Below are 23,324 nucleotides of genomic sequence, written 5' to 3' on the forward strand. Positions count from 1 at the left end.
TTCGACTGGGACATTCAAGACGGGCTCCCAGGCTATCCAGGCTCCTGATGGCGCTCTTTCGGGCCAGCTGCATGACAGGTAGCACCCAAGGGGGTGGGCTCGAACCACTTAGACGGCCTCCGAAGATATTCGTGCGACCTTGAGACCTTTGGTGCTGCTGCATGGCCGCTTGGGCCCGTCACCGCCCGCATGGTGCTGCAGTCACAAGCTGCGGACCGATGCGGCCTGCAGCAGGATCGGCGTCGATCCGCTTGTTTTTTTACCACCAGAAAAACCTGTCCACGGCACCTGTCTGTTTCCCAACACCCGGCGGTGGCCCCCCGTCAGCCCCGGTCGGTCACACACCGTCAAGTCGACCCCGTCACGGTCACGCCCCGTGTTGTCCTCCCCCGGCATTTGCCTCTCGGGCTTCATTCAGAGTTTGTCTTTGCTTTTTCAATCCTTGTTTGGTGGCTGGATACACATTTATTTTTCGCGCTGCCGTATCATGTACGGAGCAGGTACTGTGGTATGAACGACTCGTCGGTGCAAGGGAACACAAACCTCTTCAGGCATGCTTACGGCCGGTTCTGGCTTGTCAAGGCAGCTCTGGTCACTCTGCGTTGCTTGGAGTGCCGGGTCATGTACCTGTCTGTATGACTCGACGGCGGCAGGTAACGCCGCTCGGGTTGCGAAGCGATGGGTGTTGGTGTGTGTGTGAGTGTGCATGTGCGTGCCCACGCACCATGAACTCACGGAGGACGGAAGAGGAAAATGCTAGTCAAGCCAGGTCCTGCCGTCCAACCTGCCACGCTTGCAGTGGGTATTTCGGACGGGCATCCCATTCCATCCCCCCCTCTCTTTTCCTTGCCGGGCCCGCGGCTGTAACCTGATTTGGGCCCCGGGTGCGTCTTCGCATCCCGCCCGAGGTCGCTTCGGTGGGCTACGAAAGGCGCGCCGCGAAAAGCGGCGGCCCCAGGGTTTCGGCCATGATCCATGGTGGATTTGCCAATGGATGTGCGGCGTGCCATGGCTACCAGCGCTGACTCCTGACTCCTGGGAGCGAGCCCTTGGAAGTTGGAAGGGGGGATAATGAGGCAGCCGCAGACGTGCAGGATGACGGTCTCCTTCTTTGCTCCTCCACAAGGTAAGGAATTCGTAAAGGTAGGGGACTCCAATTGTCAAGGTTCCACCAGGCCAACCCCCCTCTTCCCTCCTCCGGTTCCCCGAGAGACCTGGAGCGCCGCGGCCACGACCTTCTTGTCCAGACGCGGTGCGAGGTAAGGTAGGTAGGTACCCTTCAAGTTCGCTAGGAAGACAAGGCAAGGCCGGGTCGGGATGGGAAGGAAGAGGAAGGGGGGAACGGGACAGATCTCTATTAGTTCGCCGTTCTTCGTTTACCACGCTGACCCCCTTCCCCCCTCCGCCTTGGATTCAGGTACTTTGACCGAACTCCTGCCAGAACCGGACGGGGGAGAAGGAATCCACAACGCTGAACCTACCCCGAAATTCTCCACGCCCCCGTGCCATCCCGGTCTCCCACATATCAAGTCACGTGATATAGAGGCTGCTGTTAAGCTGTTGAAAGCGGGGGACTTTCCTTGCCTTACCTAAGGCCATGAATCTCAGGCGTCACTTCACCCTTCCTCGCTGCCCGCCCGTGCCGGGTACGAATACCTTACTCCATGGTCCGCAGTACTGTGTACGGAGGACGGATAGGTGAATTCTCGTAGCGGTGCCTCCACAATTATCCCATTCCCCGCTCCGGCAGGTACTCCTTTTCGTGTATGGTTCCTTCCATCATTCCAATCGGGGACTAACCTCCCGGCGCCTTTATGTGGACTGGAGGTTTTTTTTTTTCCCCCCATCGCCGAGTTTCTTAACCCTACCTTAGATAGTACAGGCACTGGACCCCTTCCCGCCCGGATCATTTCCGCGGACCTGGACCTACCAGTACAGCTACGAAGTGACCGAAAACTCTCCGTGCGAAAAAGGATTAAAAGCAACGTCGAGTGGTTGCAGCATCCAGCGAGCTACGGTACACGTTGAAGATCAAGAAACTCTGACATATTGGTCTTGCTATTTTTTGCAACTCACTTTGTGACGGCTGAGTAAGGCACTTGCAGACGAGTAGCCCTTGTATCTTCCTTTTCTTTCTCTTTTCTCCTCCAATCAAAAGACGAAGAAGTCCAAAGAGGGGTTGACAAACGAAAAGAAGACGACATTTCCGAACCCCCCAAGATATCGATAACCCTGGACGTATACCAAGTACCTCCTCACCTTACACACCGAGACGACAGCTCGAGATTTGCCCGGGGAAATTACCGCCGACGTTCCATTCACCGAATATATCCCCGTCGACAACCATGGCTGAGAATGATACTGCCAGCGCCAACAAGGCTTACTTCAAGTACGTATACATTCCTACATTTTCACACGTCGTTCCCCCACATTTCCTTGATGGGGGATGGAGGAACGCCGTAACGGGATGATACCGAGTAACATCCAATTTTGTCCGCGTTCATACCGTCCCCGGGTTCCCCGATGTACACACATCACAAACACAACCCGCCTTTCGAGACTCTTACAATTTGAGGTGTACTTGCCTCAACCCCCTCCCCCTTTTCCGAATATCATTCGACCCTGACAGAATTCCTCGTTCAAACTTCTTCCTCCTTTTCTGAACTGCATTTTCGCATTGGGACATATTCAAGCAAATAGAAGTCAAAAGGAGAGGCCCATAGAGTTGACTTACACGAACTAACTCCTTGAGTAGTAAGCTGGCTGCCGAGTACGACACGAAGTACGAAAAGACTATTCTGCAGCTTGAAAAGGAGATTCGCAAGCGCAAGGACTTCATCGGCGCAGATTGGGTGATTGACGACGACGATGATGATGACAGCGAGAGCGAGAGCGCAGCACAGTTGATGGCGGCGAACGGTCGGTCGGTGAGACTTCTTGATTACGCTTGTGGAACGGGTTTGATATCGAGGGTGAGTTGCTTTGTGACTTTTTTCTCCTATCGTATTTTCTTCTTCTTTTGAAGACGATATGATTATGTTCTAATTACCTGTTACCTTTGTCATGGTTGCGAGTAGCATATCACTTCCCTCGTGCAAGTACTCGAGAGAGCATGGATGAGATCTTCTCCCGTCCGTCACGCAAGTTTGTTTGCTCTTGTTTCAGATGTCGTGTACACCAAATTCGTGTTACTTATTTTCTTTGTCATTTACACAACATTTGTGCGACTCCTCGTTGGTCCTTTCTACTTTGAGGGCTCCAGCACACTTTAGCATGTAGAAACGGAGACTCGGGCTGTAGACTTACATCCGGGACAAAGTTGACTGACACCAAAAATAACAACAGGCCCTCGCGCAGCTCACGACGCATTGCGTCGGCATAGACATTTCGGAAAACATGGTGGCGGCCTACAACGCCCGGGCCGAGAACCAGGTACGTTGGAAAGATGATTCTGATTTCTGTTTGGTTCAAATTGGTGGCAGTCAAAACAAGGCGACAGAGAGAGATGAGTCCAAAATAGCTCGGTTTCCCCATTCAGACTTCCGCTTGTCGTTCTCTACATACACACCTTCTCCTCATCTTCGTCACCTCACTTTTGGCCAGATAGTTCTGCCCACACACGACGTACAGACCGGGCATCCAAGTGGAAAGTGACAAAAGAGAGAGGGAGAGCTGGGAGGGCGGAGGGAGAGTTTCGAAGGAAAGGTATGTGTACACGCACACCAGACACCAGACACCAGACGCAAAAAAAAAGACGACACCATGGGGCCAGCCGCTCCCAGACTCGGCTCGACTCCAGACAAGAGCAAGAAAAAGATGGGATCGTTCGCCTCACACGGTTACCTGCTCACGGACTCGTTTCGGCAAAAGAAGAGAGCACAGACAATCTTCTTGGGAAGTGGAAAGGAAGAGGGCTTGAAAAGGCTTGTCGTGGCTGTGTGTAGAGCAAGGTCAAGGGAAAGAAAGTCAGAAACCCTTGTCTGAGCGTTTTCCGTCGTCACGTTCACGATGAAATGACGGACGGGTCCGTTCTCTCCACGAGTCACTTTCTTCTCTCTCTTTCTCTTTGCTCCCGCTCTCACACACACACACACACCTCATGTTGGTCTCATCTCAGCCCTGCTGACCTTCAGACCTTTTCGATCCCCGCCATGACATGACGTGGACATTTGCCCAAACTAAAAACTCTCGCACTCTCTTTTGGCGGTTTTCGATCCGACCCCTCCCCCCCTTTCTCTCCTCTGGACAGCCTTACCTAGATCTCTCTCTCTCTCTCTCACCTCACCTCACCTCACCCTACCCACCCCTCCCTGAATCTCACAAGAATCTCATCTCATCCCATCTTTTTGATGGCAAAGTTGCCGTCTCGGGCGAGCACACCCGCACTTCTAGCCCTCCTACCCCTCCCCCTTCTCCCTTCTTCCTCCGAGTGCTCGGCCGTAGACCGAACCAAGCCTGTGCGGGCGGCTCGGCGCACGGGGAAGATATTGCGTGACCAGAAACCCCCCCCCCCCCCCCCCCCCCCCCTCCCCCCTGAGAACACCAGGCCGGGGGGGGGGGGGGCGGGGGGAACGGGAAAAAATTGCGGGACCACAACCCCCCCCCCCCCCCCTGGCGCAAAGATGCCGCAAAAGTACATGAGACATGATACATGGACGACATGAAGGAGAAAAGACGGGAAAGGCCGAAAAAAAAAAAAAAAGGCGGATAGAAGCGGCAAGCTTCAGCTGAACCCGGTGACTGACATGACCACCCACACCCCCCTCAGGGCCTCACCACCGACGAAATGCACGCCTACCAAGGCAACCTCACGGACCCTTCCGACCCGGCCCCCGCGGCGTTCGCTTCCGACGACGGCCGCTTCCGCGACTTTGACGTTGCCGGTGTCGGTCTCGGGTTCCACCACTTTGAGGACCCGGAGCTCTCGGCCCGCCGGCTGGTGGAGAGGCTGAGGCCGGGCGGGGTTTTCATCATTCTCGATTTCCTGCCGCACGAGAAGGTGGATCACGCGTTGCCTGCTGCGCATACGGTTATGCACCACGGGTTTTCGGAGGAGAGGATGAGGAGTATCTTTGAGCGGGCTGGTGCGGGCGGGGATTTCAGGATGGAGGAGCTTGGGAGCGGTGTTGTTTTTGGGGGGCATGGGCATGGACATGGAGACGGTCATGGACACGGGCATGAGGGGCGTGATCATGGACATGGCTCGGGACAGGGGATGAAGAGGCGGGTGTTCTTGGCGCGGGGAACAAAGGCGTAGGTAGATATCAGTGAGCTAAAGATATCATGAATCTTCAGATTTGGAACTCAGGCTTGAACCTCTTTGGTTGAAGACGAGCGGAACACACTCGGAAAGACCATGCCTCCCGTTCTACCGAAACTCCCGTACCTACTATTCCTTATCAATGATATCAACAGCAAAAGCACCTCCAAGCAGAATAGCAGGTTCCTCGATGCTGTGGTGCTCGTAACTAACGTAGTTTCTCACATGTCAGCCTTGTCTCGCTCTACATGGGGATACACTCTTTCCATCGAACAAGAAGAAAAAAACTCACCTCAAAGTACCCACGCCACCGGCCTCGAGCAGGAACGCCGGTCCGTCCTGCAGCGTCTTGCCGGCCCAGCGCATGGCAAAGGCGCGGAGGATGTGGCCGTGGGCGACGACCAGGACGTCTCCGTTGGGCGCGTCCTTGTTGCCGATGACGGGGCTGTGCCACCTGTCGCGGATGTCTTTGATCAGGCGGTCCAGACGTTCCGTCACGTCTTGGGGGCTCCTGTGTGGGGGTTAGCAAGATTTTCTCAATGTTTGAAATTTCCGTTGGCTATTTATGAGACTTCACGCAACGTCGATCGATGTTTTGTTTGCGTCTCCTTGAAGCAGCACTTATCACCGGTCTCAACCGCATCGTCGACCAGATCACCGACGACGCTTTTCTGGAAGACAGCACGACCTGACAGGCATGGAAGGAGAGAGAAAGGCATCGGAGGTGGAAGAGAAAGACTTACTCGCCGCCTGGGCAGCCGTCGCGCCAAATGTCCCAGTTCTCAGAAAGGCCCTGCTCCTTGCGGATGCGGCGGATCTCGGGCGATGTGATGCCCTCGTAGTCGCCATAGTCCCATTCGCGAATGTCCTCGGTGACCTCGACGCAGGCGTTGCAGTGCGGGCCGTTGCCCTCGATCTCGCCGTGTTTCTTCCAGGGGAGATTGTCGTTGATGCCGAGGTTCAGCAGTTCAAAGGTGCGCTGGGCACGTTTGCGAGGGGAGACGTAACTGATTTGTCTTTAGCAGCAGCTCGTGGCCAAGGGGATTGAGATTGAGGCCAATGATGAGTGCTAGGTGACATCACTTGATGTACCTGGTTGTGCTTGAGAGCAAGTCTGGACCCCTGAGGCGGCAGACCTCATTATCCTCCTCACGTGGCACAACAATTGCACGCAACTCACATGTGAGAGATTCGTTTGGGTACAATGAGGCGGTCACTCCCAACCAGGGCGCGGCCGGTGGCGCGCACACGCTTCTCGCCGTTGGCTGTGAGCGGGATATCGGTGCTGCCGGTATGCCGGCCGTTCAGAGACCATTGCGTCTCGCCGTGGCGGATGACAAAGGCACGGGGAGTCGTCATGGCGGCGGGTGCAACAAATCCGTCTCGCGGAAGCCGATTTGACAGCGGATGTAACCTCACAACGGAGTTGGTGTGTAGGAAATATTATGCGATCTCTATCGATGTCTAAGTGTTCTTCGGGGGTCTAATGGAGGGCGGCGCAGGGACGCCCCCGAGTCAGCTTTTGGTCCTGTCACACACAGCAGCAGCGAGATCTTGACGTGGGTATATGTGCTTGTGACGTTTAATGCATGAAGAGAGCCCGGAGTCTGATGTGAAATGGTGGGTTGTGAATGAGAGCAACTTGAGACGGATGGGCTTGACGTGACGCTTCTGCTTTTGCCCAGTTTGGCTTTCCAGCCGTCCCGCTCTTCCCGTCTGCGCACTTCATCTCAATTCTGTGCATAGCCTTTTGAGATCTCGTGTAAACCGTAACGGCGCTTGCCATGACCCTTGACACAGTTCACCAACGGTTTGTTTTCTGCAAGTGCCAACTCTGGCCGATGAACTCATCCACGGCTCAGGCCAAGACCCAACGACATCTGCCAACTCGAGCCAAGGCCAGGCGGGGAAGGTAGTGCTGAGTCTCTTTCTTCAAAATCTTTGCCGTATCGTGTGTCCAATGTTTTTTCTGATCTCCCCGACAATGACAAGCGAGAAGACAAGCCTTTTGTCCCCTCTTACTGGCCCCTGTATCGCATCTTCTCCTAGCCCCAGCATCGGCCATCGTAACGGTAGCACTTCGTCGCTTCTCGCGTGCACTTGCCGCAGGCTGCGTCCCATCTCCCCCCGTCGTCATCCGGCTTTGTGACATCTGTCTGGTTTTATGCGGTCCAGGATAGGTCAGGATGGGGGACGGGTGGGAAATGCGAGAAAGGCTTTTTGGGCTTGTAGCAGAGAGGGAGATCCTCAGTAGTAGTGCGCCATGAGAAAGGTTTCAGCAAGGGCTGTAACGAGCAGGGGGTCGCACCAGAACCCCACACGGGCAAGAACTACCTGGTCGTGATCACTTGCTCGAAAGTGAATGTTGCGGCGACTGTTGCGGCGACTTTCCGTTGCTCGACGGGGAGTGAATAGGCGAGAAAAGAGGATAGGGGATCCGATAAGGGTCGTGGCGAATGTGAGGTCAGAAGACCCGTGGAAAGGAGGGTGGACGTTGCTCTGGTGTACGGAGTAGGGATGAATGGTGAGGGGAAGGAGAAGAGGATGGAGAAAGAGAGATGCTCTCACGAAGTTTGTTTCAACGCACCAGTAGAAGTGGGAATGAATAAGCCCTTTGAGGATGCCCTGGGCAGCGAAAAAAAGGCAGTTGGGGGTCCTAGGTGGTTCTTACTCGACGTCTCTTATCTCTTAATCCTTCTTGCTCGCTTCGGAAGTTCGTAATGGCGCAATCGACAAAAAGGTCAATGTCTCCCACACACTCTTTGCTCCTTTGACTGCCTTTTTGACTATTTGGCAACTCCTCTCTCTATCTCAAGGGTTGCACGAACTCGCCTCTTATGAGTCTTTTTTCCTTCCCTCTTAACCTGATTGAATTATCCGCTCAACATCAGTAATGACCCGAAGCGACGACGTCACGCCAACCCCGGCTCTGACAGGACGATTACTAAGAGCGCTGGGGCTCCCTTCGTCTCCTCTTCTTCCTCGGCGCCAACGTCTGCAGCGGGGCCTCCACCGCCGCGGCGTTTCCACTTCCGGCTGGACTGCCACCGAGACTACCGACAACGACACCGACACCACCGACGCGAACGCGCTGGAGCTCATCGCTTGGCCGTACTCTGCTGCGCCCGCCGCCCCCGCCACAGACCCGTCAACGCCGAGATCATCGACGCCGACGACAAGCGATTGCTGTTCTCCTAGTTGCGATTGCGATTACGACCCCTTTGGGACAACGACCCGGCGGCGGCATTCTCCATCAACGCCACTCGAGAGACCACAAGGCCACAGGCGAGCTAACTCTCTCGACTCAACGACCACCACTTCTTCAAACGATTCTTCCTCTTCATCCTTCTCATCGGTATCTTCGCGCTCCCGTTGGAATCCGTTCTCTTCCACGACCGACGAATTGACCACCGTGAACCGACGAGTCAACGGCGTGGACGATAAAAGGAGTAAAAAATCGAGAGAAGTCTGGAGGGAATATTGGTGAAGCGCCTTTGCAGACAAAGCAACAGGGAACCAAAGTTTCGTTGTAAAAAAGGAGGGGGAGAAAAAATTAAAGCAAAGACTGGGGAAATATGAGTGGCTTCACCAAATTTCGCGCTGGCCTTACAGCCGCCGGCTGCGCTGCCATCATTTTCACAGGCGCCACCTATGGCGCAGGCTTGAAGACACAAAAGGAATGGAAAGAGGTGAGAGAGCATTTCTGATAGAGGAAGTCGCATCGCGAGAAACTAACGAATTCTTTCTCGTCAGGAACGACAAAGCTTCTGGGAGTCTCCATACGATGAGCAAATTTCTCTCCTGCAGGGCCAGCGTGGCCGGTTAGTTACAGAGCGCCGGAAGTGGGAAAGAAAGCTCGAGTATCTGGATGAGAGGATAAAAGAGGGGGAGGCTAAGAAGCCAGAAGGATAACAACGGACGCTATGAAAAGTCTGATATGGTGATGTTCTGTCATGGTCAACAAGAGTTCGGCCTCAAGCAGTAGGCACATCCAAGTAGGATAAGGAATGCTGCTTCCAATGGATCCGCGAAGACCGAGGCAAAAGACCACGATCAGCGGCGGCGCAAAAGCGACCAGCCCACGCGTAGAGCCTTGTGGGCGCCATGGGTAATTTTGTATAGTAAAGTCGATCAAAGGCCATTCGCAAGCTGTACACAAAAGTAAAGAATAATTGTAGCGATCACCACTTTGCGTAATGAACGGCATCCATTACAATCATCAATCCGTCTATCTATGCCCTACAGTGATTTATCCCTTTGTCACCGGCTCGTTTTGCATGCCTCCCATAACCTCGTTATCGCTCGAAAACGCCAAGTCGATGCCCTTAAGAGCTCTGAGCAGCTGGATTTTCCTACTCGGTCTTGCCTTCATTATCAATCGTCGGAAGAGGGATGGCCCGGTAGAGACAGATGAGGGCAGAGTGCGACTCGCCACCGCCCGCCAAGGCATCAATCTTGTCAGGGGTAACCTCGGACACCTTGTCGTCATTGAACCACCACCAGTTGCCGTCCTCCTCGCCCTTCTTACCGGTCTTGGGGTCGACAGGGGCCGTCTTCTTGACATAGGCAGTGTAGTGACCGCTATCGGCACTTGCTCCCTGGTGAGTGACGACGCCACGCAGCTCGTAGATTCCGGACTGGTTGGCGCCTTCGTCCTTGGCCAGGTCCTGGTTCACCAGAGCATAGAGCTCCTTCTTGGCAACAGTGAGAGCCGCATCTTTCTCGGCTTCGACCTCAGCGTCAGTCTTGAAAGTCTCAGTCATCTCTGTATCGCCATCAGAAGTGCTGGCCACGGGCTTTCCAGCTCTCTCGGCCTTCTTATCGTTGGCCTTTTCCAAAGCTGTCTTGCCCTCGGGACCTCCAGACGCTCCAGCAACATCGCCTCGGTCGACAGGGTTGATCTTGCGTCTCTTGCGAGCACGCTCAATATCCTCTTCGTCTTTGCGAATCTCGCGAACCTTGTCGCGCACGGGAATAAGAGCCTTCTTGAGCTCATCGGTGCAGAACTCAACAACGTCAAGTTCGTGGGGGAAAGTGACCTTGCGCATGATCTTGGCCTTCTTCTGCACTTCTCGCTTCCAGAAGAATCGCACAAAATGGACCGTAAGATACTTGGGGAGCCGTGAAATTTGCGACTTCTTCGTGTAAGTCGTGTCTCTATCCAGAACGGAAGACTTCTTCTCCAACTTCTCAGTCAAAGCAGCCATAATACCGTCGCGAAGGTGGTTGATTGAGGCATCAATGTGGCAGTTGAGCTTGAGGAAAGATTCGCTTGACTTGACAGGCTCCTCTCCACCATCCCTGGCAGCCTGCTCATCGGCCTCGAGAGTTGACTGAAGCTCTCCAGCCATGTACCTGTCGATAAACGAAGAACCCTCAGACTCGGAGAGCTTCTGCTTCAACTGGGAAATGATCTGAGACCAGGCCTCCTCGGCATCCTGCTGAGCATATCCGGCTCCGGTCTTGGACTTCTCGGCGAATTGGGGGTAGACCATGCGGAGTGTACTCAGGAAAGTCAGTGGGGGAATGGCGCCCTGTGTTTCCGACATGTTCTTGTAGAGATCGGTAAGTTGAGTGGCGATATCAGTCGAAGTGAGGCCAAAGCTACTGCCGGCACCACCGCTACCCGACTTGTGCGTGGTCAGGGCCGTCTGGAGTTCGGGGATCGATCGGAGGGTCTGGAGGGTCGAGTTAAGGTAGCAGGTGTTGCCCAGATTGGTGAGGCCTGCGGGAGTGGCTCCTTCCTGCTGGGCTGCTTCGGCTTCGGTCATGTCCTCAACAAACTTGACTGCTTCCTTGGGTCGAGCGAGATCTGCGTTCTCGCCGGAAGGCTTGCCCATCATCATCAGTGTGGCGCCGGCCTTAAGGCCGAACTTGGCCATGTCGTCGTCATCCTTGACTTGCCTGCCCTTGACAAGAATCTTTTGTCGCTCGGGTTCAACGCCGGTCAGACTGTAGAGCTGATACTTGAAGGTTTCGCCATTGGACGAGGTATCGATCTCGACTTGGTACTTTGTGCCTTGGTGGCTAACGGTGACTATTTGACAAGTCAGACAACGGCAGGCAACGCATTGATTGAGTAATGCTGCTTACCGGGTATTGACGCCATCGTTGTGTTTGTGATTCAGGTCGGCCTTGCTGCAAAATTCTGGAGTAGCTGGTTTTTTCAGTGTGTTGAGATTAAAACCTCGTTGCGAAACGGGCTGTTGAAGGACAAGTTTGTTGAAGGCACCAGGTGGGTTGCGTCAGTACCTACCAAGCATGGAACCTTGAGGTGGGCGGGCAGTAAGGGAGGCAAGGTAGTACAAAGGACTACACGGCAAGATAGCGGGGAAGCGGTGTACCTGCAGGGTCCGTTTCAGCTACCGATTCGCTTATGGCAATATGCCCTTGTCCCTAGCACTTCCGCATGCATTCGACAGTCTTCCAGCATCTTCGGGGAAAGGAGGTTCGAGATAACCTGCAAAGCTTATGGTATTTGTGTCATGTACTTCAATGCTAGAAAATGGAATAGTTGCCCTCATCATCATAGTCTATCTGGGAGCATAAAATAATGTGCCTAGTTCCTGGGTCCGTTATTATTCGGTTTTCGAAATGGTCAAGCGTACATACCGTACCTAGTATGCATGTAAAGGGTACAAGCGGGGGATCGCCACTAAGGAAAGAGCTCCAGGATCACGTGAGGAAGCTTCCGGCTGAATCAGCGAAGTGCGGTGACAGCTACGCATGATGTGGAGCTAAGGTACGGCGGTGCTACCAGCCCCACTACGAAACGTCAGGCTTCCGGCTGAGCCAACCTCACGAGCCCCGCGGTCAAGATCCAACTCCAACCTCTCAGCATCACCAAAGGTTGGACGCGGCCACGTCTCGCCATCATGGTCAGTGAACTCTTGTGGTTGGATGAGCTGTGTCTTTGCTAACAATTGGAAACATAGTCTCAATCACTGCGACCCTATCTCCAAGCCGTCCGGAGCAGTCTGACGTCCGCCCTGACGCTCTCCAATTTCGCTTCCCAGACCGCCGAACGTCACAATGTCCCAGAGATCGAGGCTCAAACATCACCTGAAGTCCTCCTGACGCCCCTAACGATTGCCCGAAACGAAAACGAGCGAGTTCTGATCGAACCGAGTATCAATTCCGTGCGGATATCCATCAAGATCAAGCAGGCCGACGAGATCGAGCACATCCTCGTCCACAAGTTTACTCGTTTCCTGACGCAGAGAGCCGAATCGTTCTTCATCTTGAGAAGAAAGCCAATTAAGGTATGAGATACACATCACGGAAGTGTTTGGCGGAGCTTTCAGGGGCTACAATGCCACGTGGCTTACAACTGGCAACGCGAACGACGACACTGGCTTACTATTGCACTAGGGATACGACATTTCATTCTTGATTACGAACTTCCACACCGAGGAGATGCTGAAGCACAAGCTGGTCGACTTTATTATCCAATTCATGGAGGAGGTTGACAAGGAGATTTCGGAAATGAAGCTCTTCGTATGTCCCCTCACTGTTGATCCTTCTGCCATGGCAGTTTCTGACAGCACACAGTTGAATGCGAGAGCTAGATTCGTTGCCGAATCTTTCTTGACTCCCGTAAGTCATACTCGCTATTGCAGCGCTAACCGGACACAACTAATGCCCCCCTTAGTTCGATTAAAATACCCTATAACAAGCGTCGCGAACGCCAGGAGTTCAGCTTCAAATCTGCACGGCCAGAATCGTGTAGTTGGGACGAGAATCTCGCACCACGTTGAAGTCATGGACCAAAATCATGAGTTGGAGTTGGATGTTGGCTCGAGCGCTCCCGGAAAACCGGGATCCACTATGGTTCCAACCTTGATATTGGTCCGCAAATCCGGGGCCGAGTGGGAACGACGACATGGAGCCTCCATTTTGATAAACAATTACAGTTATGAACACAACTCTCTCTCCAAATCAAGTGTTGCATATCAGTGAGGCGTTTTCTGATGTAACTCTTTCGCTCTGCTTACCTTATGAGAGCGTTGAAGATTGTTGGAACGTCCATCTAAACATTGCGAGACGTGATGTGACGTCGTAGGATACAACGAAGTCGAAGCCATTCTGCGGCGAGAAACAGCTGATAATTGATCTTAAATGCTGAATAACTCTTGCCATCACGACGACCACGACGTTACCCTCTTCATCTTCCTCGCTCTCGTGTGATTGAGTTTATGCTGGTTGTTCAGTGTGGATGGAATCAGTTTACCTGGAGAACCTCTTGGCGCTTTATATCATTCTACCACAACAAGCGTTTTTGCGCATTCAGGCAACCCAACCAAGTCTTGCCATTGTTGTCGTCCTGACTTGTCATACAACTATCGGCCTAATACTCACCTCCACCCCACCATGCTACGATGGAATACACAACCACCTATTCATTCTACTGCCGCCTCGGAGTCCCTCTATGCCCTAAATCAAAAGCCCCTTCTTCCTTCACATCTTCCTCCCTCCTCCCGTACTTCTCTCCACTTCAACTCAAATTTCTCTCCCCCTTCCCACACACCTCATACACTCAATCAACAATTCCTTTCCGCCCCATCACAACAAATACTCTAGGTCTCAAGTACAATATCGTACTCAAGACTCTACAAAGCCTCCAGGTCTGCTGGTTTTATTGACCTACGCGCATCGTCGAGACAACTGAAAATACCCTCAGTTCTTAGCTCTGCCTTGTTTAGGCTACCTGCTTCTCACGATACTCGTTCGGTCTCTGGTAAGCCTTCTCTTTCATTCTTTTCTGTCCCTCGGCCTTCTGCTTGCCGCGACTCTCATTTTCGGAAGCAGCGACCTGGCAGCACTGAGCTTTTTACCTTATTTTGATTGTTCAGCGTCCCACCTCACCCTCATCCTCCCTCCTTCAGCCCCTTCAGGCTTTGCTCGAGAGTGAGGTCTTGATTTCTTTTCCTTCACCGCCCAAGCCTTATTCCTTTCATCTTTCCACACCTTTCTTTCTGACAACCTCCCATCGACAGATTTCCATCAGTCACTGTACGGTGATTTTCAGCTGCTTTCTTGGGCCGGTCTGCCTCCCAGCAGTAAGAGTGAGTTGTTTCCTTCTCTGCATATCCAGCGCATTCCACCATCCGTCGGATCTTCATCGCACTTCTTTCTTGACGATGAGGTTTCTTCTGGTCTTTTTCGTCTGTTCCTGAGCTGTAGATTGAGCTCAGAGAAGCGACGAAGGCTTTCCTAGGCAAAAACGCTTGCACTCTTTCGGGATCCTTGAGAAGTCACTCTCATCATCGATGAGAGACTCACTCGCTTTGCTTCTGCCAATTTCTCCCAGCTTGCCAAATTTGCGAGACTTGGTTCTGCGTTCACCACCTCACTCTCTTCACCTCGTGTGCCCTTGCCTTTCCTGGCGCTCTCTGCTCTCACCTCTACAAGTCACTTGTTCTTGCCTTGTCTCTCATCCCCAGGTCCTAGTCGCCTCTTTTCATACTTTCACCTGGCGTCGGTTCTCAACGCTACTCACATTGGCTGCGCAATCACTAATCGCATACTTCTAGAGCACTTACTGTTATCACACGCATTCACCACATATACTGCCATCAGTACCCCTCACTAGCATCATTCTTGTTCTTCCTGTTCTCAGCAAGGATTACGCCTAAGTGTTGCTCATCATGGTCTACTCTCAGGTACCTAGTATGAAGGGCAAGGAGAGACAGCAGCAGCGTCGAGTGCGTAACAGCGTCCTCCAGTTTGCGTTCAGGCCTCGCGCCGTGCCGGAGACTGTTGTTGAGACAGAGACTGCCATGGAGAATGGCGACCACGACAGTGAGCCTGGTGGTGCCCGCCTCGATACTGATCCTTTCGGTCGCAACCAGCAGGGCCAGAATCATATCTTAGCCAGCTCCAGCCTCAACCCTTCTTCCTCGCCTTGGGTTCCCAACTCCTCTCAGGCCCAACAGACCACTAGCAAGGTATATATACTAAACATCTCGAAACTCTCTTATCAGCCTTGTTTCGATCTAACACTCACATCCAGATTGATCAGCCCGAGATCGCTGAGCTTGACGGTACTCCTCAGTATATTGGCGCCAACGGCAAGATCCAGGGCCGTTCATCGATTCCCGCTCAGAACTTTGGATCCAGCTCGAATGGTGCAGTTTCATACTTGAGTGGAACAGTCGGAAACAACTATCGCGTTGCTCTCCCGAAGATGGCTATCCAGGCGAACCACGGCCAGCTCACCGGCAGCTCCTCCATGGGCAATTTGGGTATCCAGATCCCTGTCCGCCAGGACATTGGTGGATTGCTCTATGACCATGGCGACAAGGAAGTCATCGATCTGACTGGTGATGATATTAGTTCCGGCAGCGATACTCCCAAGGCAAAGGGTGTTGGTAACAGTGGTCTCATGACGGAGCCGCGCAACTTCGCTCCACGTACCATGAACCACCTTGGAGCGCCTCCCAAGTTCAACTTGATCAAGATCAACAACGGCGCCGATGCCCCTGCTTTGGTCACTCAAGACCCTTTCGTGTCTTCCGCTTCGCAAGTTGGCGCTATTCAGCCGTCTGTGCCTGTGTTTGGCTCGCAGATTGACACTACCCACTTGCTTGCGACTGGTCAGATCCCTTTCCCTGCCGCGACAGGCGACACTCTGCACTTCGACAATCTCCCTCGCGATGACGATGAACCGTCCATCCAGAACAATATCAACAGCCAGATTCCTCAGCTCAACTCAACCAACGGAGGACATGCTGCCAACGTTCAGAACGTGCCTGCCCGGCCGGTGGGATTGTCTCTGCCGCAGCCTCCTCAGGCCCTTCCTCTTGCCGGGAACAGTGCGGCAATCGTTCCTTATCAGGCTTCTCATCAGGCTTCTCATCAGGATACTTTCCAGCGTGGCTACCAGCTCCAGGAAACAGTCGCGACTTATGGTGACGCTGTTTCTGACTACATCCGCGCTCAGCGATCGACGCAGCTGAACCGCCTCACCGGCGGTCCCACGGGTCGACCTACCTCGAATGAGGCTATGCATCAAGTGAACTTCCCGTTCGTTGAGCCTCCCCCCCGTGCTTCCCACTTCATGGTTCGCGGCGTCATCAAGATTGGCAACGTTCGTGCACCCAATATCCTACTCATCGTTATCATTGGCACTGACACATAACCAGATTCCTTTCGTCACTAACCGCTCCGAGATCATTGCGATCCTGGGTCGCAACTCCCGTATGCTCAATGACACTGATGAGCCTGTTCATATCATCATGGAGCGTGTCACTGGCAAGACCACTGACGCTTACGTCGAGTTTCACACCCTAGAGGATGCTTCCAAGGCCGTTGAGAAGCATCATCAGAACCTTGACCGTGGTCGTGTCACTCGCATTGGCCAGCGCCCTGTCGAGATCGAGCTTTCCAGCCAAGCTGCTCTCATGAAGGACCTGTTCCCCAACGCCAGGGGTGTGTTCTGGGCCGGTCTTCACCCCCATGTCCTCCCTGACAACGACCAGGAGCCTTGGGACAACTTCAAGGGCTTCGTGTCCAACGAAGAGATGACCATGCTGGTCAAGCATGTCGAGGTTCCCCACCGTGTAAGTCTCTTCATCTTGACGTGCTCATGAGCCTGTGGCTAACTATTCTAAAGTCACCCTTTTCGAAGGAGTGCCCGCAGCGTCCGTTCGAGTGCCTCATCAGCACCCTGACCAAGTTCCCTTGGCAGATGAAGGGCCACGTCACTGTTCAGCAGCGTCATGCCATGTACAAGGCCACCTGCGATCTCCTCCGCATCCTCGTGGGCAACATTCGCGACAAGCGCGACGAGGTCAACCTTACTCATCGTCTGTGCAAGCGAGTCGTCGCTGCGGCAATGCGCTGCGAGGGCTTCTCGATTGCCCAGAAGGACGATATTGCCTTCATTGTCAACATGAGTGAGATGGAGCAGCGTTCCTTTGGCCAGCCGCGCTTTGCAGAGAGCTGGCGCCACCTCTATGTCCTGGTTCCCAAGAATGGTGTCCCCTTGGATGTCATCGAGGTAAGTTATATCCCTATTCCGCTTATCTTCACATTGTAATGATGGTATGGGAATGAGAGAGTCTGGAGCTAATCAGTCATCTCTCGCAGTGGTACATTGCCCTCATCCGCGAGGAGACTATTCGCTACCTGGAGATGCAGTCTTTCCAGGAAAAGTGCAAGACGTGCACCATCGGCGAGGCCACTGACGGATACTTTGGCTTCTTCTGGCGCGAGTTGAACCTTCGTGTTGGACCTGAATTCGACCACGTTTCTCTTGCAACTCTTGCCATGCACGAATACCAGACACTCGAGACGATCATCCGCCGCGCCCTGACTCCTTCTATCGGTCACTAATGTCGACATATAACAGACCTGGGAAACAAGGCAAGGCAAAAATGGGGTGCTGAGATGGCTTCAACTGATGAAAGTTGGCACATGGCTTCGGAACTTCTCCTTTTAGCTCTGCTTATCTGCACTTTCACGTTTACGGCACTTGGCTTGAAGAAGTGAGCCATTTCGCCCCCATGGTTTTTGCATCATGCCTTTTGTTTCTTTGGCTTTCTATCCTTGGGAGTTTGGACGAGTCAAGGACAGGATGGAGGGCTCGGAAAATCAGGATGGTGTCCGTTGGTTTGTCGCACGCTGACATCTGGAAACTATGGATGTTTCTGGGTTTCTTTCACAGATGGGGGATGGGCTTCTGAAATTACCTTAGTGAGATAGGGGTTCGAGTGGTTGAAATTCTCTATACCCGATCAATAAGACCTCTAGAGCAGTTCTCTATAACTTATTGGTACACAGCCGTTGTCACTCCTTTTGTTGTTTTCTTTGTTCTTGACGGATTGAAACATTCCCGTCAAAACCGTCGTTGGGGCACAACGTCGGATAGGCTGGCGTAAATTTCGCGTGGCGCGCAGACGGCGTGATGGCGTTAAAGAGCTGACTGGGTGATGGAAACTTAAACGTCCCGTTCGTGCAGTTGAGGTTGAAGTTGGCGAGTGGGGCGCCTTAGTCAGCCTATCCCAGACACGGGGACTCTTGGGCTGATGGGCCAGTCACAGTACCGCGAAGGGGGAGTGGAGAAAGAGTGCACTAAAAGCTGCAGGTACCGCCTAGACCTGGAGCGGCATCGCCCAGCATCGTGCGGCAGCTGGTCCATCAGTCCTGCACGCGGCAGCGCAACCTGCCCTGCCCCAGGGGAGTTCGATAGGGCGACCGCTCAGTGCGCATTTTGGCAGTTTTGTTGGCGGGAAAGCACCTACCTCACCTGAGGCACGGACCAGCGGAGCGGAGCCCTTTCTATTTTCTCCGTCGTGCCTTCCTTTCGCAAGGTTCGTTATTTGGACGGTACCGGAGGGTCGTTTGGGAGATCACCGAGGAGATATTCGTAGTATTATTTTGGGGCCTGACGCTTGCACTAACTTGGAAAACCCGACTCAATGGTCTGCGGCAAGGACAAGAAGGACAAAAGACCAAAAAAGCCCCTGAAACATTTTGACGACGCGGGCGGACAGCTGGCTTAACGGCATTCGGCGGCGGCTGATTATGGCGGGGCACATTGGTACCGGAGGTTGGAAGATCGGAGGTAATTGGGAGCCCTGGGGGGTAAAGGGTTTAATGAGATATCCGTGTTGATGGAGAGGCTTCGCATCGATCGTGCTGCCTTGAACTCGACCAGCCGTCTTGTGGCCCAGGTAATGCTCTTTCTGCTCAATCCATATCACAGCATATCGAAGCACCACAGACTTTGAGGTTACATCGGTCCATCGATCATTGATGAGGTTGAGTGACTCGAGTAGTGTAAACTTGCGGCGTGGTGTACAGTAGGGAAGGCTTGTCAAGGCAGTGGTCCTTGCTCAATTTTGCAAGTTTCCAACGAGGAAAATCGGTATCAAACGTAAAAACCAACAACAACAAGTGCCTTACTTAGTTCACGAGTGACGAAGCTTCGTTGGACGGGACAAGACTTGGAAAAAGGAAGAAACAACTAGGAACAAGGAGGTTCTGGGCAAGGAGTTTACATGTCAGGACTGTGACCCCATCCAAGCTCCGTCGAAACAGAGGGCGCAAATCACCTGTAAAAAAGGGGGTCCATCTCCACTCCACTCTCCCGTCTGCACAGGCCAGGACTGAAGCCCAGCCCAGCTGAGATTGTTTCTGGAGATGCGAGTCTAGAGTACGAATACCTACCTTACTACGTAGTGAGTGGCAGTGGCGGCGGCATCATCTTCATCAAGAAAACATCACTGGCTGGATGGGTTGATACCTCGAGTTTCCCCGGAAGCAACGCACGGAGCACTCAAGACGGGTGAATGGCAACGGCCTGGCGTGAAGCATGACAGGTGCCTCACTCTTAGGTAGAATAAGGTAGGTACCTGGGCTGAACTTGTAAATAACCCAAGGGAAGGTACTACCTACCTTACCTTAGATGATGATGGGAGTAAGGATGAGAGTGACCCTTGGTTCTTGGAACATGAGGTGGACTGGGTGACTGGCCAAGGTACCTTCCCGAGGCAAGGAAGGTTCATTTTGGGTTCCATTGCTCTTTCCCGTTGCCGTTGCTGCCACAACTTGTCGTTGCCGCTTCGTGTGGTGTGTGTGGTCTGTTTGCTGCTGCCACTTTCCGTCTCCCATCAGATTCAATTACTTTTAGTACCCGAGCGCACCTCGTACCTTCCTTCCATTTGCAATTCCTGCGTACCTTCCCTTTCATATTCCCAAACTCTCTCTCTCTCATCGTACCTGCCTATTATACCTACCGCCTGGCCTGCCTACCTGCCTGATTACCCAACAATACATTCACTTCCAAAGGGGGAAAAATAATACCTAGTCACCCCAACAGACCGGGACAGATACCACACACGCGCACACCCGCACGCTACCTTACCTTACACACACTCTCGCACACACCTGAGGCAACTTGACGCGACTTTGCAGCAAGAGGGGCTGGGGCAGAAAAACCGGCCTGAACTTTTTTTCTTATCATCTTATTTTTCCGAGCGAAAAGACGCCAGCCAGGAGCTGTCACTCTCGGAAATTTCACCCTTCACTTCCCACAGTCATTCCTTAACACCCTCTCACTTTCACTTTCACTCTCAGACTCATCTCACTCACGGAATTCTCTGATCCCCATCATGTCTGCTCAGACCACCGACACGCCCGTCGCGGTGCCTGCCCCTGCTGTTGCTGCTGAGGCGCAGCCGGCCGTCGCTGCACCTGCCGTAGAGCCAACTTCGGTCGACGCTCCCGCGCCCACCGCCGTTGCTGATGCCACCCCTGAGGTCAAGCAGGAGCAGAAGACTGAGCAGCCCGCTGCAGCTGCTGCTGAGAAGACAGAGGACAAGGCTGATGAGAAGGCCGGCGCTCCTGCTGCCGAGAAGCCCGTTGAGAAGGCCCAGACTCCCCTGTCTTCGCTCTTTGAGAAGCTTCCCACCATCTTGGCTGAGGCCAAGCACAACGAGATGTGGGGTGTGCAGCTCTCCGACGACACTCACATTCCCACCACCGTCGTCCTGCAGAAGTTCCTTCGCGCCAACGACGATGATGTCTCCAAGGCTGCTGACCAGCTCCAGAAGGCCTTGATTTGGCGTCGTGACACTAACCCCGGCAAGCTTCTTGATGAAGTCTCCTTCGATGCAAAGAAGTTTGGCGATCTCGGCTATGTCACCACCCACAAGGACGCCCAGGGCAAGGAGATGATCATCACCTGGAACATCTACGGGGCCGTCAAGGACAAGAAGGCCACCTTTGGCAACGTCGATGAGTGAGTGATAACCCGAGAAAATGAGATTCCCTATATCGCATGAAGTAACATTTGACTTACACAACTGAATAGGTTCATCAAGTGGCGCGCTGCCCTTATGGAGCTCAGCGTCCGCAAGCTTAATCTCGACAAGGTCCAGACCGCCATCCCCGATGGCGGCGAGGACCCCTACCAGATGATCCAGGTTCACGACTACCTCAACGTCAGCTTCCTTCGCATGGACCCTGCCGTCAAGGCTGCCTCCTCTGAGACGATCAGAATCTTCGCCATGGCCTACCCTGAGCTTCTCGTCCACAAGTACTTCGTCAACATCCCCGCGCTCATGGGCTGGGTCTTCAAGGCGATGAAGGTCTTCCTCGCTCCCAAGACCATCGCCAAGTTCCACCCTCTCGGCTATGGTTCCGAATTGGGCGGAGAGCTCCCGGCCTACAAGGACTCGCTCCCCAAGGACTACGGTGGAAACGCTGAGAGCATCAAGACCACCGGCCAGACCGTCAAGTTCGCAGAGGCTGAGGCCCCTGTCGAGAAGCCCGCGGCTGATGCTACTGCTGCTCCCGTCGTCGCCGCGCCTGTTGCAACTGAGACCCAGCCTACCGCCGAGGCTCCCGCGGCTGTCACCGCTGAGACCCCCGCTCCCGCAGTCGCTGTCAGCGAGCCTGCCGTCGCTTCTGAGCCCGTCAAGGCTGCTCCTGCGGCCGCTGAGGCTGACAAGACCGAGGTTCCCACCGTCGCTGACTTGAGCATCAATGACAAGACTGAGGCTAAGGAGGAGGCCAAGACTGTTGCTGCCTAAAGGATAACTTGATGGCTTGCATGGTTTGATTCTCTATTCGTGGCTTTTTTCCTTTTGTTACATGCCTTTGAATCTGCGGGCTGAACCTCGGGTGGTTTTCGCGAGAACATGAGAATGATGTTGTCGCAAGAGATCCATTGGGTTTCTAGGCATCCATGGTTTGTTCGCTCCATCTCCAGTAGAGGCATGGCAGAGTCCTTGGTTTGCCCACTGCGTTTTCTCCTTGCGTTCATGCCATAATACCCTTCTAGTGTGTGTTTGTGGCGTTGTCAATTCGAATTCAATTTTTTCGATCGAAGACAGGAAGGAAAGAAGGATCAGAACAGAGAGACTAGCAGGAAAGGATGGGAATGTCTCCTCTTTAATACCTAGGTTAGGAAGAAGAATAAAATCAAATTCGACAGTTCAAACCTGCGGGAAACTTGAGGGTGTTAGAAATGTGCAAAGACCGACTGACTCGAAGAAAGGAGAGCTCCATCTAGAGTGAAACCGCACAGCTTTCCCTTGCCCCCTTCTGCTTCTTCGTCTTGCATGTTTGGCAGCCTGTCGGCCGAGTGCATGGATACCTATCCTCGAAGAGTGTGGTGATTGTGCCGCCGGGTGGTTTGCGCACCTACCTGCCTTGTTCGACCCGCATCCCGGGGGGTTTAAGCAGCGGCATTTCAAGCAAGGTAGCAAGTAGCACACTCACGTATTCCGCGATGCTTAACTGCAGAACACTACGGTTATATGGTTTTCAGCCCACGTTGGGAAGCACTTCCGACGAGTCTTTCCAGATGAATATTCGACCGGTTCTACTTCACCTCGAAAGGTGCGCAGTACCAAATGATGGGGATCTGAACGCAGTCATGAGTCCTCGAAGTGCCAAACGGTATTGTAGTCTATCTCACGAATTTTGCGAGGTTCTGACCGCAGTTATTTAGCGGTGCTCATGTCCTGTCAAATTGATCTCATTCGTCGATGAGTGTGGTTATCGTCGCGGGCATTGTTGTTTGAATTGTATGTTTCCAATAGGATGCTAATGAGTGCAGCACCACTAGCAGACCTACTCTCAATCCAGCGCGAACCAAACCAAGCAATTTGTAAACTGCTTACTGCACCATATATTTCTTCATCTTTCTGATCTATGCGTGATGTCGGTTTTCATTTCCTGCCCGGTGAGGGCATTGGTGCCTTGGTCACCAACAGACGTTCCGAGCCTCGATGTTAGAATCAACAGTAGAGTTGACCTTTCTGAGAGTAACTCTCAAGAAATAGTGACTGAGAAGCATATAATCACTCGAAAACAACTCTTCAAGGTTGTCTATACTGTCATGATAGTGTCGTTTTGGTTGTAGATCCGAAACAGATTAGCCCCGAGTGGTCCCCAAGTGTGACGTGATTCGGGATCCCACCATGCCTATCTCACCATTTGAGCCTGCCACTCAGAGTCCATGATGATGAACCTGACCGTATATAAGGCAGACTGATAGCTTCATCTTTGAAAGTTATCATACGTGGTAATCATTAGTACCATAAGCAAGTCG

At 53.2% G+C, this 23,324-nt stretch overlaps 8 protein-coding genes across 8 annotated transcripts; 6 read left to right on the plus strand and 2 right to left on the minus strand.

Annotated features, from left to right (window-relative positions):
- Positions 1-218: 218 nt before the first annotated feature.
- CCOS01_11699 (uncharacterized protein) lies at positions 219-872 on the plus strand (the record flags this gene model as incomplete). Its single annotated transcript, XM_060459851.1, has 1 exon — positions 219-872. The coding sequence occupies one exon, from the start codon at positions 219-221 to the stop codon at positions 870-872; it is 654 nt and encodes a 217-aa protein (XP_060309682.1).
- Positions 873-2,345: 1,473 nt separating this feature from the next.
- On the plus strand, positions 2,346-5,257 carry CCOS01_11700 (methyltransferase domain-containing protein; the record flags this gene model as incomplete). Its single annotated transcript, XM_060459852.1, has 4 exons — positions 2,346-2,389; positions 2,756-2,972; positions 3,346-3,432; positions 4,769-5,257. The coding sequence occupies 4 exons, from the start codon at positions 2,346-2,348 to the stop codon at positions 5,255-5,257; spliced, it is 837 nt and encodes a 278-aa protein (XP_060309683.1).
- Positions 4,724-6,619, minus strand: CCOS01_11701 (phosphoglycerate mutase; the record flags this gene model as incomplete). Its single annotated transcript, XM_060459853.1, has 5 exons — positions 4,724-5,232; positions 5,425-5,468; positions 5,553-5,771; positions 6,004-6,267; positions 6,441-6,619. The coding sequence occupies 5 exons, from the start codon at positions 6,617-6,619 to the stop codon at positions 4,724-4,726; spliced, it is 1,215 nt and encodes a 404-aa protein (XP_060309684.1).
- Positions 6,620-8,153: 1,534 nt separating this feature from the next.
- On the plus strand, positions 8,154-9,172 carry CCOS01_11702 (uncharacterized protein; the record flags this gene model as incomplete). Its single annotated transcript, XM_060459854.1, has 3 exons — positions 8,154-8,709; positions 8,873-8,949; positions 9,014-9,172. 3 exons carry the CDS (start codon positions 8,154-8,156, stop codon positions 9,170-9,172), a joined length of 792 nt encoding a protein of 263 aa, XP_060309685.1.
- Positions 9,173-9,612: 440 nt separating this feature from the next.
- CCOS01_11703 (ubiquitin carboxyl-terminal hydrolase) lies at positions 9,613-11,369 on the minus strand (the record flags this gene model as incomplete). Its single annotated transcript, XM_060459855.1, has 2 exons — positions 9,613-11,297; positions 11,354-11,369. The coding sequence occupies 2 exons, from the start codon at positions 11,367-11,369 to the stop codon at positions 9,613-9,615; spliced, it is 1,701 nt and encodes a 566-aa protein (XP_060309686.1).
- A 766-nt stretch (positions 11,370-12,135) lies between these two features.
- On the plus strand, positions 12,136-12,920 carry CCOS01_11704 (ARP2/3 complex 20 kDa subunit; the record flags this gene model as incomplete). Its single annotated transcript, XM_060459856.1, has 4 exons — positions 12,136-12,138; positions 12,196-12,522; positions 12,632-12,856; positions 12,912-12,920. 4 exons carry the CDS (start codon positions 12,136-12,138, stop codon positions 12,918-12,920), a joined length of 564 nt encoding a protein of 187 aa, XP_060309687.1.
- A 1,987-nt stretch (positions 12,921-14,907) lies between these two features.
- CCOS01_11705 (uncharacterized protein) lies at positions 14,908-17,596 on the plus strand (the record flags this gene model as incomplete). The annotated part of the gene is made up of 5 exons (XM_060459857.1): positions 14,908-15,207; positions 15,273-16,349; positions 16,405-16,821; positions 16,875-17,261; positions 17,351-17,596. 5 exons carry the CDS (start codon positions 14,908-14,910, stop codon positions 17,594-17,596), a joined length of 2,427 nt encoding a protein of 808 aa, XP_060309688.1.
- Positions 17,597-20,376: 2,780 nt separating this feature from the next.
- CCOS01_11706 (phosphatidylinositol transfer protein sfh5) lies at positions 20,377-21,798 on the plus strand (the record flags this gene model as incomplete). Its single annotated transcript, XM_060459858.1, has 2 exons — positions 20,377-21,005; positions 21,078-21,798. The coding sequence occupies 2 exons, from the start codon at positions 20,377-20,379 to the stop codon at positions 21,796-21,798; spliced, it is 1,350 nt and encodes a 449-aa protein (XP_060309689.1).
- Between the last annotated feature and the right edge of the window lie 1,526 nt (positions 21,799-23,324).

Source organism: Colletotrichum costaricense, assembly GCF_030867565.1.
Source record: "Colletotrichum costaricense strain IMI 309622 chromosome Unknown Scaffold_13.1, whole genome shotgun sequence".
Taxonomy (NCBI): Eukaryota; Fungi; Ascomycota; class Sordariomycetes; order Glomerellales; family Glomerellaceae; genus Colletotrichum; species Colletotrichum costaricense.